This window comes from Saccostrea echinata, unplaced genomic scaffold (assembly GCF_033153115.1).
Source record: "Saccostrea echinata isolate AGI-Se365-2 ecotype Australia unplaced genomic scaffold, CSIRO_AGI_Sech_v1 ptg000009l, whole genome shotgun sequence".
NCBI lineage: Eukaryota > Metazoa > Mollusca > Bivalvia > Ostreida > Ostreidae > Saccostrea > Saccostrea echinata.
The window spans coordinates 42,056,158-42,070,470 of NW_026889758.1; the positions used below are offsets into that span (position 1 = coordinate 42,056,158).

At 33.1% G+C, this 14,313-nt stretch overlaps 1 protein-coding gene across 6 annotated transcripts in view; it reads left to right on the plus strand.

Moving 5' to 3' along the window:
* LOC133182404 (regulator of G-protein signaling 7-like) overlaps nt 1-14,313 on the plus strand; it is a 66,055-nt gene that overhangs the window by 22,593 nt on the left and 29,149 nt on the right. For 5 of the 6 annotated variants that reach the window (XM_061317232.1, XM_061317235.1, XM_061317234.1 and 2 more), the window contains exons 2-6: nt 1,158-1,254; nt 7,406-7,456; nt 8,534-8,640; nt 11,981-12,032; nt 13,821-13,962. In XM_061317232.1, the coding sequence (XP_061173216.1) occupies nt 1,158-1,254; nt 7,406-7,456; nt 8,534-8,640; nt 11,981-12,032; nt 13,821-13,962 (449 nt within the window). The remainder of the gene's footprint in view (nt 1-1,157; nt 1,255-7,405; nt 7,457-8,533; nt 8,641-11,980; nt 12,033-13,820; nt 13,963-14,313) is intronic. The other variant, XM_061317233.1, reaches the window with a different exon arrangement.

Below are 14,313 nucleotides of genomic sequence, written 5' to 3' on the forward strand. Positions count from 1 at the left end.
AAATTTGTTCTTGCTTACAAATACCGAATAACTGTCTCATGAAAATAAAGTGTCATGGACATTTTGTGATCTTCGGTACATAAAACATATGCACAGATAAAGATTAGCTTGGGCCTTGATCTGTGAAGTGGAAGTTTGAGGGAGATCCAGAAATACTGTATACAGGGGAATTTTTGCCCCCATTTTATTTTCATCCCTTTTGCCCAACTTACAGGTGGGTGAATTTAAAATGGGGAGAACACAAAAAACACAGTATAATTTCTTAAGCTGAACTGTGATTGGGCGAATTTAAAACGGAGCGCTAGCAGAATTGTTTGCATGTTTGAAAGGGCAAAAATAACACAGGGCAAAAATAACCCTGCATGTATACAGTATGATGTTGTGATGTTAGGGGAAAAATAAGAAATTGTTGGTCTGCATATACTTTACAATGCATCTTTGATTTAAATGTTGATCAATCCATGTATGGAAAGTCTTTCTTTAGTGGGGGCATACGAAGATTGAGGTAACTGATTCATTTCATTGATGACATTTGTTATGGTATTCAATTTACGAAATACACTTCCCTAACCAATACTCTAATCAATCAGTTAAATTTGTTTAAAATATGACATTAATTTGCGTGTGTATTGAAGGTTGTTTATTCTCATCAAGTCATTAAATGCTATGGTGTTAAGGTAGCATTCAGAGGTCAGTAATTTGATAGACAGGTGGTGCACACTCTAGACTTATTAACTGTGAACATTTCTTCCTAAATCAATAGTCTTGGTTTTGTGATGAGGATAATAATGACAGCTGAATCAATTGCTAAATGCAGAATTAGATCTGTGTAATTTGAATGTAATTTAAAACTTACTTTATACAAATTACAAATATTCATTTGCTTTTCATGGAAATCCAGCTGTGCTTTTTGTGGAACTGCTATTCATAGCTAGTATATGCAATTTTTCTGAAAAATCATACTGTGTATGGGAAGTCATATTGGGCACATTTGTGTCATCCAATTTTTTTCTTCTTGTTATGATATGTACATTCTTGTATTTATGAAATGAAGAAATGCTAGAAAAATGCACTTTTCAGAAAAACAAATTTTTAACACATGAAAAGTTAAAAACAATTGACATCTTATTGATATCTGATTTACCTGTCTTTGACAGATGGAGAGAATTGTTGAAATGATGCAGGATGAGAATACAGGTGTACCAGTTAGAACGGTCAAGAGTTTTATGTCCAAAGTGCCAAGTGTTTTTACAGGTAAGCAGTACGTAGTTCAATGGTAGAATGTGGAGTATGTTGGAAAATGGAAATGTGGATTCACCTACCTAGTTGAAGGAGTGAATTTGATGACTTCAGTATGTTATATTTTTATTCTCCACTGGCCTCCCAAAGTCATTATAAAGAATAGTTTTCTGAAGAATCATTTAGCAAAGGCCAGATGCAAGTTTCTTAAAATGAAAAGATATTTACTTTTTTATATGAACTTGAGATTTGTTGAGAAATAATAAAATAGTAGGCTAAGGGCCTATGTAGTGAATTAACTATAGGATCAACATTAAATCAATAAGGACCAAGCCAGGAGGTCACAAAAGAAGTAGCATCAAACAAGCACACATTGCTTGAAGGAATTTTAATACCCCAATATAACCTGTATCTAGGAAACAATTTGTTTGTTAGTCTGTTAGTCATGAAACTTTGACCACAGGTTGGCCATCATAGGATCCCTGTCTATTTTCCAGTCTGAAGGTCAAAAGTTGCATGGTTTTCTGCCATATACCCACATCAAATGATTTCTGGCTATTATTTGAGAACTGTTCATTATAGTCATAAAACTTTGTTACACATAGGTCAGCCATGATAAGCAGATGACCTCAAATGGTTTTTAGGTCAAAGGTCGCCCAGTTTCTTCTATATCTACATCAAATATATGGGATTTCATCAATGTTGAAACCCTTTACTTATTTGTTATCAAGTTTTATATACAGCTGAGTCAGTATGATGAAAAAATATCCTTGAAATTCAGGTTAAAAGTCAAAGGTCACCTGTTTCCTGCTGTACAAATAGTGTCTAGCCAGTATGTAAAGAATCCTTTGCTTGATATTCATTAAACAGATGACCCCTATAAATTCAGATCTAGAGCTCAAAATCACCTGTTTATCAATCATCCATACCCTCATCAAAAATTGTTCCACCAATATCTTGAAAAATCCCTTTGCTTGATTGTTATCAAATTTTGTGCACAGGATGGCCACAATAAATGGATGAGTCCTGTGCACGAATATCAGTTTTCTGCTATACCCACATCAAATTGGAGCTGGACAATTTAGATGAATTTCTAAAGGTGTGAATGGACATTTTAACGGGAGCTCTAGTAGACATTTTAGTGAAGAAAAATTGGTGACCTGTAAAGATTTGATGGACATTTTAGCAGAATTTTTTTCAGAGATAACTTTAATTCTTTTTAAATAATCAATGTAAAGTATGCAAAAACTACCTATTGGTCAGCAGACTAATGACCAAGTATCTAACTCTTATGGACATTTAGATAGTAAATATAAGAAAACTCACTAACATTTATTCATTCAGGTAAATACTTGTACATATTCATTTGTAATTACAACACTGAACAGTATGGAAGTAGTAGAGGTGTAAAAACTAAACAAGAGAAAAGGAGTTGGACTTGTGATGGATTTCAGTGCAGAGTACTGGAGTTGATGACATGTATACTAATATTGAAGATTATCTGTGAAATGCCGCAAAGTTCATATCCCAATTGATAGTTTTAAGCAATAATTATATAATCAAAACTAGTTGAAAGAGCAGGGGGTAGCAGACTTAGTCTGCAAACAAAAAAAGTACATGTATATTGACTTAGAAACTAGCTCTCTTGCTAAAATGTCCAGGACCTATTTCAAAGAACTGCGAACAATGGTATTGTTTTCCCACCTACCTCCAAGTCAATTTTCAAAAGTTAACATATTTGAATGATTTTTCATATTTTTATAGATATTTATATGAATTTTCATAAAGCATTCATTATTTAGGAAAAGAAAGAGAGATAAATCTATAATTTTGGTAAAACTTGTGTTTTCACTATAGAAATCAATGGAAAACGGAAAATATTTTTAAAAACATCTCCCCCCCCCCCCCCCCCTCGTGAAACAAAAATTCATTTTTACAGGTAATATGGATTGTTATTTCACAAATTCATACCAAAGCTTTTAGTGTTTCATATGTTTACAGACAAAAAACGACAAAAATGCTCAATTTTCCACCAATTTCAAAGGGGTTTACAACTTAAACGTTGTATTTTATCAGTTACATATGTTTAATTTTTATCTGCATAAAACATAAGAAAAGATTTAAGGAACATTTATCCATATCCAAGAATATTTTAAAATATGCTGATGCTTTCAAGCCCGATTTCAATGGAAAATATCCTCTACCCCCCTTATAAAAAGAGCTAGAATTAAGAGTAATTAACTATTTTAACTGGTATTAAAATTATAAATCAATTACCATTGAACTATTCTTTGCATTCTACAAAGATTTTATAGCCAAATTGCCATTAGTATTGAATTAAATGGGTGTAAAATGTAGGCGGGAATCGAGAGTTGGCATGCGTAGTTCTTCTGCTAAAATATTCTATTAATCTTTTGCTAGAATGTCCACAAATTTTCTACTAAAACGTCCATGTTTTTTCCCCCACTAAAATGTCCTGCAATCCACTATTAAAAATGTCCAGCACTGCATGCATCAAATGATATCAACTTAAATCATAAAAATCCCCACAGGTTTTAGTTATCAATCAGGCTAGCTAGCTATGATAATCTTTTGAACCCCAGTTATTTCAGTTCATAAGTCAGCTGGTTTGCATCCTAGCTTCATAACAATATCTTGTTAACCCTGTGCTTGAGAGTGCAGATGCTGGCTATGACAAGTAGATAACTATTCCTGTAGAGGATGGTATGTTTGAAAATATTTTGAAATTTATTGATTTTTGAACTCAATCTGTATGTGAATATGTCTATTTTGAACACCTGTTTATATACAACTATATTGGCTACCATATTGAAGGTTGTTATGTAAATTTTATGCATAAAAAAATGAAGAAAACAAGATGTGTTTGTGAAACACTGATGCCCCCGTATGGCAGCTTATGGCGGAGGTTAAAGTTTCTCAAATGCAAATCAAAATCCAGGCCAAAAGATAAAAAATATTAAGTTTTCTAAAAGTAAGTAAATCATCAAGGTCAAGGTCAAAGTTGTTGGTATCCAAAGGAAGGTCTTGTCACAAGGATTACATATGTAAAGTATAAAAGCCCTAGCACCAACCATTCAGAAGTTATGGCCAAGGTTAAAGTTTTTTGAAAATAGGTCAAACTCCTATGTCAAGGTCAAAGGGTCAAAGTGGTTGATATCCAAAGGAAGGTCTTGTCACAAGGATTACATATGTGAAGTATGAAAGCCCTAGCACCAACCATTCAAAAATTATGGCCAATGTTAAAGTTTTTCAAAAGTAGGTCAAACTCCTAGGTCAAGGTCAAAGGGTCAAAGTGGTTGGTATCCAAAGGAAGGTGATGTCATGAGGATTACATATGTGAAGTATGAAAGCCCTAGCATCAACCATTCAAAAGTTGTTACCAAGGTTAAAATTTTTCAAAAGTAGGTCAAACTCCTAGGTCAAGGTCAAAAGGTCAAAGTGGTTGGTATCCAAAGGAAGGACTTGTCACAAGGATTACATATGTGAAGTATGAAAGCCCTAGCTCTAACCGTTCAAAAGTTATGGCCAAGGTTAAAGTTTTTCAAAAGTAGGTCAAACTCCTAGGTCAAGGTCAAAGGGTCAAAGAGGTTAATATCCAGAGGAAGGTCTTGTCACAAGGAATACACATGTGAAGTTTGAAACCCCAAGCACCAACTGTTCAAAAGTTATGGCCAAGGTTAAAGTTTTTCAAAAGTAGGTCAAACTCCAAGGTCAAAAGGTCAAAGTTGTTGGTATCCAAAGGAAGGCCTTGTCACAAAGAATACACATGTGAAGTTTGAAACCCCAAGAACCAACTGTTCAGAAGTTATGGCCAAGGTTAAAGTCTCTGGGTCAAACTCCAAGGTCAAGGTCAAAAGGTTAAATATGATGGTACCCAAAGAAAGGTCTTGTCACAAGGAATACATGTGAAATATGAAAGTCATAGCTCCAACCAATCAAAAGTTATGGGCAAGGTTAAAGTTGACAACAGAGAGATAGACAAACAGATAAACAGACAAACAGACAGACAGGACAAAAACAATATACCCCCGGGATCTTTCAATCCGGGGGCATAAAAAACATAATGAAAGGAGGGCAAATTTTTGACAAATAAATGCACTATGTCCTAAATTTTGTATCACCAATTTTAATATCTCCATTAGTGATCTAGTGTGATAAGAATAGTAAATTGTTTGTAAATGAATGTGATAAAAAAGGAACACCCAATGCTCTGACTAGTCATGTTCTGTAGACACGCTACAAGAAGTCAAATATCATTGGATTTATAAGCATTCCTGTGATGCAGGCAAGTCCCCAATCATCACTCACTACCTGTGTCAGTAATTGCTGCAATCAAGTTAACTTTCATGGCATGATAATGGATGATCAAGGTGTACTTTTGCCTGAGCTTTGTCCTGGGGTTTTACCAGAATTCCTCTGACATATTGCCTGAGTATATTGAATGGCTGATCAGCTTTCCTGGTGGGCTAGTGTTAGGGCCTCAAGGTGCAAAGTTTTATCTCTTTGTAAATATTTACATGATGGCAGATGCAGATTTTTTTCCCCCTCAATGTTCAAGCACCAGCACACAAAAAATATTTCTGTAAGAGTTTTCTGTATGTCAGAGAAAATGTCTATATAAGATAATTGAGATACTGGTTTTGATTCATTGAATCCAGGTTATTCTTTTTCTTTTATTCTTATGACATAATTAGCATTGTTTTATTTGTACAATTACTGAAGGACAGCTTTTTATAACTTTTTTGATGATTGCGTGCACACATATATTTGTCAACGGAATATAATTATGTATAGAACTGTATGCTAGTACAGAGCCACAATTATTGTGAGGTGTCATCCACATAAACCATACAAGTGCAAACATTAAAATAGCAAAGAGGAAACTTTACCATCATTAATTTCTCATGTCCACTGTAAATGTAGAGCAGACATCAATATATCTGTTTCATATGGTGATTGGGCTAATTTGGAACCAGGTTGCTGGAATGAATTTAAGTATGTAAATGATGAGTTATGGTCTTATCTTAAAGGTCAAGGTTGCAGAAAAATGTTGAAGAACCTTAATGTCCTTGAATGGAATGAATTTGAATTTTTTTTATATTATTTGCACTTGACCTATTTAAAGGTACTAGTTGCTTTTAATGCAGACACCAAGATTACTGGGCAATGAGGCATTAATTAATATGAATTCTTTCTCTTTTATTTTGTTGATCATATGACGTCATATTTATCAAGATCTTCATTCAAGGTCACTAGGTGATGACCAAGGGTTTTTCTTTTAAAAAAAAAAGATCAAGAGAGAGGGAAAGAAAGAGAAGAAAAATAACATTTTATTCAAATATGTTTCTTTTGGTTTAACTCGGAGATAAAATTGTAAAGTTCATCTTCTGAATCTCTAGCCTAGCTGAAATGATAAGCACACTCGGTTAACTGAACTAGGAGCCACCAGAGTTGTAATTAACCAAAAATTCCAAATACATGTAATAACAAGAACTGACTTACCCCTCTTTCCAATAAGATAGTTGACAATACAAGCAGAGCTTGTGGAAGAGTTGATAAGTATATTTTTGTTGCTTATTTTTTGGTGCTGAGATTTAGTGGCTTTTTTCCCCTCTGATTTTGTTTTGATTTGATCTCAGATTTAAGATAATACAGGAAGAGTACATTTTGATTTAGCAGAAAATGTATGATCACCTGCCAATATTTTTTTCCAAGAAAAAATGTTAAGAAAAACAAAAAAAACTGTTTCTATACAGCCAGCAGGAAACAGATGACTCTGGTAGTGTATGCACTCATTAAGACAGAAGTTTTGACATGATATGATATAGGAGGACTTAACAGTTAAATCATTTACAGCATGTTCTTTTAGTCATCCACTGATAGTTGGAAAGGGGGTGGGGGTGTGTGATTTGGAAGGGGGGCTTCTAATTGGAGGACCAGATAAGCCAGGAACATGCATTAATGTATAAACCTTTGTGTGCAGTTAAGCCTGTCTGAAGATGTTTGTGCATATGTAATCCAATGCAAGCAGGAGAGGGAAGAAATGAAACCCTTATATACTGGTACAAGATAAGGATCATTCTTTCATGTATGGAGTCAGACTTTTCCTCCCATTGATTGACCACATTGTTTTTTTTGTTGACAGGTGCTGATCTAATCACATGGATCATGAAGAATATAGATGTGGATGATCAAGGTTAGTGTATGGGGCTGTATTAATGATAGTGATAGTATCCTTTATATATGTGAAAATTTACAGCCTGCATTGACATTAAATTTCATGGAGTGATGTCTTGTTATGAAAGATATGTTTGTATTCATTTAGGTTTTGAATTAATGGGTAAGGGGTACCTCTATAATCCACAAAAATTGAGTCCAACAAAATGTAATAAATAAATCAAAGATTAATAAGATATTATAATAGTTAAAAAAATTTATACTTCAGTCAAACCTCGTTATCTCGAACTCGATAGGACCAAGAAAAAACTTCAAGATATGTGAAAATTCGAGATATCGAGGTAAAATACTTAAAGAAAAAGAACTTCCAAATCACTTCGACATATTCATGATATTCAAGATATCAGTGTTTGAGATACCAAAGTTCAACCAAAGGCGTCAGAACCGGGGGGGGGGGGGGGGGGGATTTGCAAAGATAGACATAATATAGACATTGAAAATCGGGGCTTACATTTTGTTCGTTGGTTTAGCCCCCCCACTTTCAATTAGCCACCCCATTTGCTTCAACTATATATACATGACTGTATAGGTGAAAAATTTGTAAATAAATAGATTACTTGGGTGAAAAACAATATTAAATATATGGATCCACTGAGTATTTTCTCCTTTGTTTCTTATGAAAACCACATTGCTGTTATTTGTAGCAGTAAGAATTTAACAATTGACTACAACAGTTATCGGTAATTCCAAATATGGAAGAGTTTCATGGCTCTTCCATCTGTATAATGTGTGGATCGATAATAACAATATTTTAAGCACTTTCACTCATTTGATATACATTGTATATGATTTAACAAAAGATTTCAATACAAATTATAAAAAAAAAATATTGTAATCATTGCAGGAAAAATTACATAATCTTCCAATGCAGGTTGTGTATTTTTTTTTCAATATGTTGCAAGACTTGAAACAATTATATATGTATCCCACTATTACCATAGGTAAAAAAAAAAATAATAAACAATGCTGTGTTTTCTTGAAATAGGTGTTGATGTATTTGATGAAATGAGTACTAGGGTTTGCTGTATTGTTTCAGTAGAGGCAGTCCACGTAGCTACTCTGATGGCATCCCATGGCTATTTCTTCCCTATAGACGACCATTACCTGATTGTCAAGAATGATAACACTTACTACAGATTCCAGGTAATAAAGCAAGTCTGATACAAATTAATAGATTCAAGGTAATAAAGCAGGTCTGATACAAATTAATAGATTCCAGGTAATAAAGCAGGTCTGATACAAATTAATAGATTCCAGGTAATAAAGCAGGTCTGATACAAATTAATGGGTAGATGTGTAAAAAAGCCTTTGTATAAGAAGGTATATTGGGTTTATGAAAGCAAAGTTAGTTGAAATGATAGCCTTTTCTTTGTCAGTTTCACGAAGAATTATGTTTCATATGAATATGAAACATGGATGTAAAGAACTGTCAAATATCACAAGTATTTATACTTCAGTAGGAAAAATAGTAGAATAAGATACATGTTAATTAATATTCTACTATAGTTATTGCCGAGATCAAAGAAATGCCGCAGACATTATTCTCCAATAAATCACGAACGTCATCAAAAAATTATCAGATCAGAAACATATATCAAACCTGTACAGTTGAAATGAATACTTGACTTTAGATTCTTATACTTATTTAGACCATATTGATGTGTTTTCTTCTGCAGTCAAACAATGTGTATTGCCTAAAACAGCTGATAAATGTATTTTATAGCTAAGTTGGGCTGTTCCACGGACCTCCCCAATATTTACACTCTGTGATTTTACTGATAAAGCAATGAAATAGACAACTGATTTAGTTTGTTTTTTACATTCATAAAAATTAATCAATATATGATACAAACAAATTTATAAAAAATTAAAGGATATTTTTAACCCAACGTAAGCTCAAATCGTCTGCATTCTGTGCAATCGATACACAAGTAAACAAACAAATTGACCCTCTGGTGTTAAATGGAACAACGTAATCGCGACATGGTGACCCAATTCGTTTCTCTATAGTGGAAACTTACGGCCATATTTTAGAGCTGTTAGTAGAATAGTAATGAAGTCCTTGTTGTCATGAATCATGCAGGATAACCTTCGAGGTTGAGAAATGTTGTTTGAAATATAAAAGCCTTGGGTAACGCCTAGGCTCTTATATTTCAAACAACATTTCTCGATCTCAGAGGTTATCCTGCAACATTCACGAAAACGCGGACTTTATTTCTTAATTTGGTATGTAAAGGATTGTAATCACATAATCCAGATTATTTAAAATTTACATGTTTGATATAACCGGAATGTGTTTTGCCTGAAATATGGTAAAACAAAGTTACATGAACTGCAGTGGACAGGGATAATAATGTTGGTAAAAAAAAATTAATGCTGGAGTAAATTATCAGTCGATGTCTTTACCTCGTAAAAGTAAAGATCCAACCGTTAAAAAAAAAAGTATGAAATGATGAGCTGGCCTAATTTCTTCGTTATATCGGCAAACTCAACTGTGTGTATAATTCCCTTGTCTCACTCACCTGCTTCCCCCCCCCCCCCCCCCAAGCAAGTTGTTTTGTGGCACCCACAAATACCATGGTGCTTTCAGAAAAGTAAATGTGAAAGCTATACCAATTTCTGGAGTATCTTATATACCAGTAATTTCTTGTAAATACCTGTTTTTTAAAGATGTCATAGTACCCAGGTAATTAACTTTGAGGAGCCAGATAAGTTCTTTTATTCTGTTTATGGGGAACAAATGCAAAATTTAATAAGGAGTAAATTTACTGTTCATACTGTATACTTTTACTGTATATATTGCTAAGTTTGTATAAACAAATTTTTACTTCATCAATATAAGATTTCACCTAAATCTTCTTCCAAGTTTGTAAAGTCCCTTATGAACAGTGTAAGAGATCCAGGACATGAAACAAACTGCAAAGAAATGCTGGCAAACAGACCTGATTGATCATTGAAAACAACATTCTTTCATGCAAAGAAATCATTTCAGTAAAAATTTATAATGGAGGAATATTGATGTGGGCAGCTAAAATTACATTGGAAAGCAAAATTTATGTTTAAGTATTATCACCATGCAATAGCAGCTGGATTTTAAACAGAGCTGTCTTTCAAGATTTCAGGTCAAGTTTCAAATAAACTGAATATAAAAAAAGGAAAATAAGGAGGGAAAATGAAGTTTACTGTCTTTAGTATAATTCTGATGTTACATTTGTGGTTCTTTACTCATTCATTTAGATATTAACATTCCTCCATCACTGATTTTCCAATTCACATTTATTTGAAATACAATTAATTCATATTTTTTTCCTTCATGACAGAGTAGGTCATTCATGATCAAAAGCCCACAAACAAATGAAGTATTGTATGCTTTACCCACCCATCCCCCTAAGACATTGCTTTTTTTTGTATGCAGTAAAATTGAGGAAACATTTAATCAGACCTGCAGTATGTATCGTAAGCAGAGTCCAAGGACAATCAAGTAGAAGCTTTTTTTTTCCTGACATTATTCCCTATTGATTCCATTAGGGTCTAAAAGACCTGCCTTCAGCCTGCATATCACTTCCGTCAATATATCAATATCATCTCATTTCATGTCCCCTTTTAACAATTTCCCTCATCTAGATCAAAGATATTGCAAAAGTAGCAACTGTGAATCTCGCCATAAATAAACAGGTCACGACATTTCTCAATACATTAAGTGTTAGCTTTGTTGGTCGATTGTCATCATCATTCTTGACTACGATATTTTGCGAAGCATCTTTAGGTGTATTTTATTTTCCAATTATTTCCCAAGAATCCCCTTCATTCTCCTTTGGAAGGGAGTTTATATTTTATAAATTTTCTTTAGCTTAAGTTCATTTGAGCCTTATAGTTTCAAAGTAGCTTTTCTAATCAAAGTTTATCCTGCTTCTGTTTTTGTCATCAATGTATCTGATGTCGGCAACTTTTCATTGAACATTTTTGACTTTTAACAAAATGACCAAATTTGAGTACTCCCAAAGTCATTGTTGAACTTTTGGGAGTACTTTGAATAAAGGCCAATGGCCATATTCCTGACAAATGAGAGGTGGTTTAGAAATGAAGGAAACTGCAGAGTGGGTCATTTTAAAAAAATGTTTTCTAAAACTTTTGAATCAGAAGAGTAAAAGCGTACTAGTATTCATAATAAAGCTTTGTTATGTTGTGTAAAATTAAGTTCATTCAAGTCATTAACCCATTGGTCAGGATGAATTTGGAATAGGGGATGTGATCATGTCTGTAATTTGAACCCAAGGTTCTAAAAATCTATGAAATATTAATGTACTCTGTAATTATGTTCTGCATACGCTTTTATGAAGTGATTGAAGCTGCAATTTGAAATGGTCTGCTATGCATGTAAGAAATGATTTTGCTTTTTGGTAGAAGAAGACCATGCAACTATAATAAATCAAATATGTTAAGTATTATTCACTCTTGTGATAATGATTTTTCTTCTTTACAGACACCATGTTTTTGGCCATCTAGGTGTGGAGAACCAGAAAACACAGATTATGGTACGTAGCTTTTATAGAGATCTATACGTGGTGTATCTTATACCTATATATCAGCCAGGATATGGGTCATTTTATCTCTACAAGGATTTAAGAATCTCTTCATATGTACATGTATCTTTATGGGAAAGGCAGGATATTTTTCATATGATATAATTTTATCTTGATCAATATCTTCTCCATTTTTGATCTCAGGATCTTTGTCATACATTGTATTTACCAGTACCTCAACATACAATCAATCAATCATATATATGTGTTTATGAATATTGGAATATCCTTAAAATGTTTCATCAGTAGGGAGTTTAGGAACCCAGATTTGCTGTCAAAGATTTTCCTATATGGATCTTTGGTTCTCTGTCAGATGTATCCCTTAAAGGGGTTTAGGATCTCGGTCAAATATCCCTGTAGGTGTCTCAAGATTTTTGTCATATTTATCCATACATGAATATCAGAATCAATGCATCCATGTAGAAATTACACAAAATTGTTGCATCTACATGTATTCCCATAAAGATTTTGGGATCTTTTTTTTAAAGGAATTCCTGATTTTCTTAAGGAATTTAAGAATCTCTTTCAAATGTATCCATAGGGAACCTTGCCTTTTTTTTATATTTCTATCTAGATCTCAGGAACTCTTTCACATATATCCAGAAAGGGATCTCTGTCCAATGTTTTCTTCTATAGATCTTAAGTTCAGACTGTGTCTTAGAAGGAATTCCTAATATGGAATTCAGAGTAACTAGCATATGAAATATCATGTCTTATGAAAATGTACACGAATTAATGTATATCATTTATTCAGTGATAGGTCAAATGATCATCCTATTTGTCAGGAAACCATTGAGTTCCTTTGTTAGTTTGTATGTTTTTATGAGAGATTTTAATAATGATGAGTTTCAAGAAACAGTATGTGTGGGTGGGGTTAATTATACTATGTAAAAGACAGGGACTTTTAAGAAATTAAATGCCATATTTTCTAGTTCTCTATAGGATGTATACTGGTGGTGTACCTGTTGGGAATTGAGTACCTATAAAATGTAATGAGATATGCATTAAATATAAGGTGTTTATGTCATGATATGTAAAGCTTTATTAAGTATATGATTATGTACAAGTACATTTGTTTTAACATAAATTACAGCTGCAGCTCAATCATGATATGTACGTGCTTACTTACATGTACCAGTACAAGTGCACTATCATTAATAGATATTGTAAAAGATCATACAGAACTACCAGACATTATTTACAGTAGATGAAAGAGAATTTTTAAAAATATCTGACCAAAAAAAAAAAAAAATCTGCCAGACAGTGTAAAAAAAAAAAAAAATTAAAGATCATGACATAGTCACATTTGTGGAAAAGCAATAGATTAACATTTGATGCTCTACTATAGTGAGTTGTATGTAAGCATGTACATCATGAGTTCCTGTAATTAATGATAGAGCATATGTACTGATACATCTATTTTAAAAAAATGCTTTGAAATGCATAAATTTATAAATTTCAATAAGCAATGCAAATAATATTTTTCTCTTCAATTTTTTTTTGTTCAGTATATTTGCTGGACATTTGTCTGATTTGGTTTTAATTTTTATCAGGCAACTAAATATCTGGCAATCTGGTGAATTAAGTACAGGAAATCTTATATATGTTTTTTACACACATGTACCAGTACATTTGCACTACCATCAGGTACAGAAACTCATAATATGTGTAATTTGAAATAGTATCAGCAAGGTATGTATGACTTTTTGAATGTCCAATTTCTGTATTTATCTTTTGTAGCTGTTTACTTATGCAAGAGAACAATGCAAAACAAACAGAGATTGGAGCTGGCAGATTATGAGGCTGAAAACTTGGCAAGGCTTCAGAAGATGTTCTCAAGAAAATGGGAGTTCATATATATGCAAGCCGAAGCACAGGCAAAGTAAGCCAATTGAAGCTTTGCGTGGGTGTATCTGTAAATGACAGGGACTATCGCTAGTCTTCTTAAAGATCCTCTGTACTCTCTAATCCAGGGTGTTCATGACATATGTATTGATACTGGGCCCACACAATTTAAATATGATTGTCTCAGTTATGGATTGGTGATTTCTGATTGGTCAGTAGATTTATGAGGATAGTGTAGATCCACTAGAGTTATTTTGAAGATGGTTATTTGTGTGCATGATGCTTAACATGAATTCAAAGCACTTAATGCACAAAACAAATTATAAACGTCATAGAATTAAAAAGCTAGATTAGAAAGCAAGACTTTGAATTATTAATTAGCTGAAAA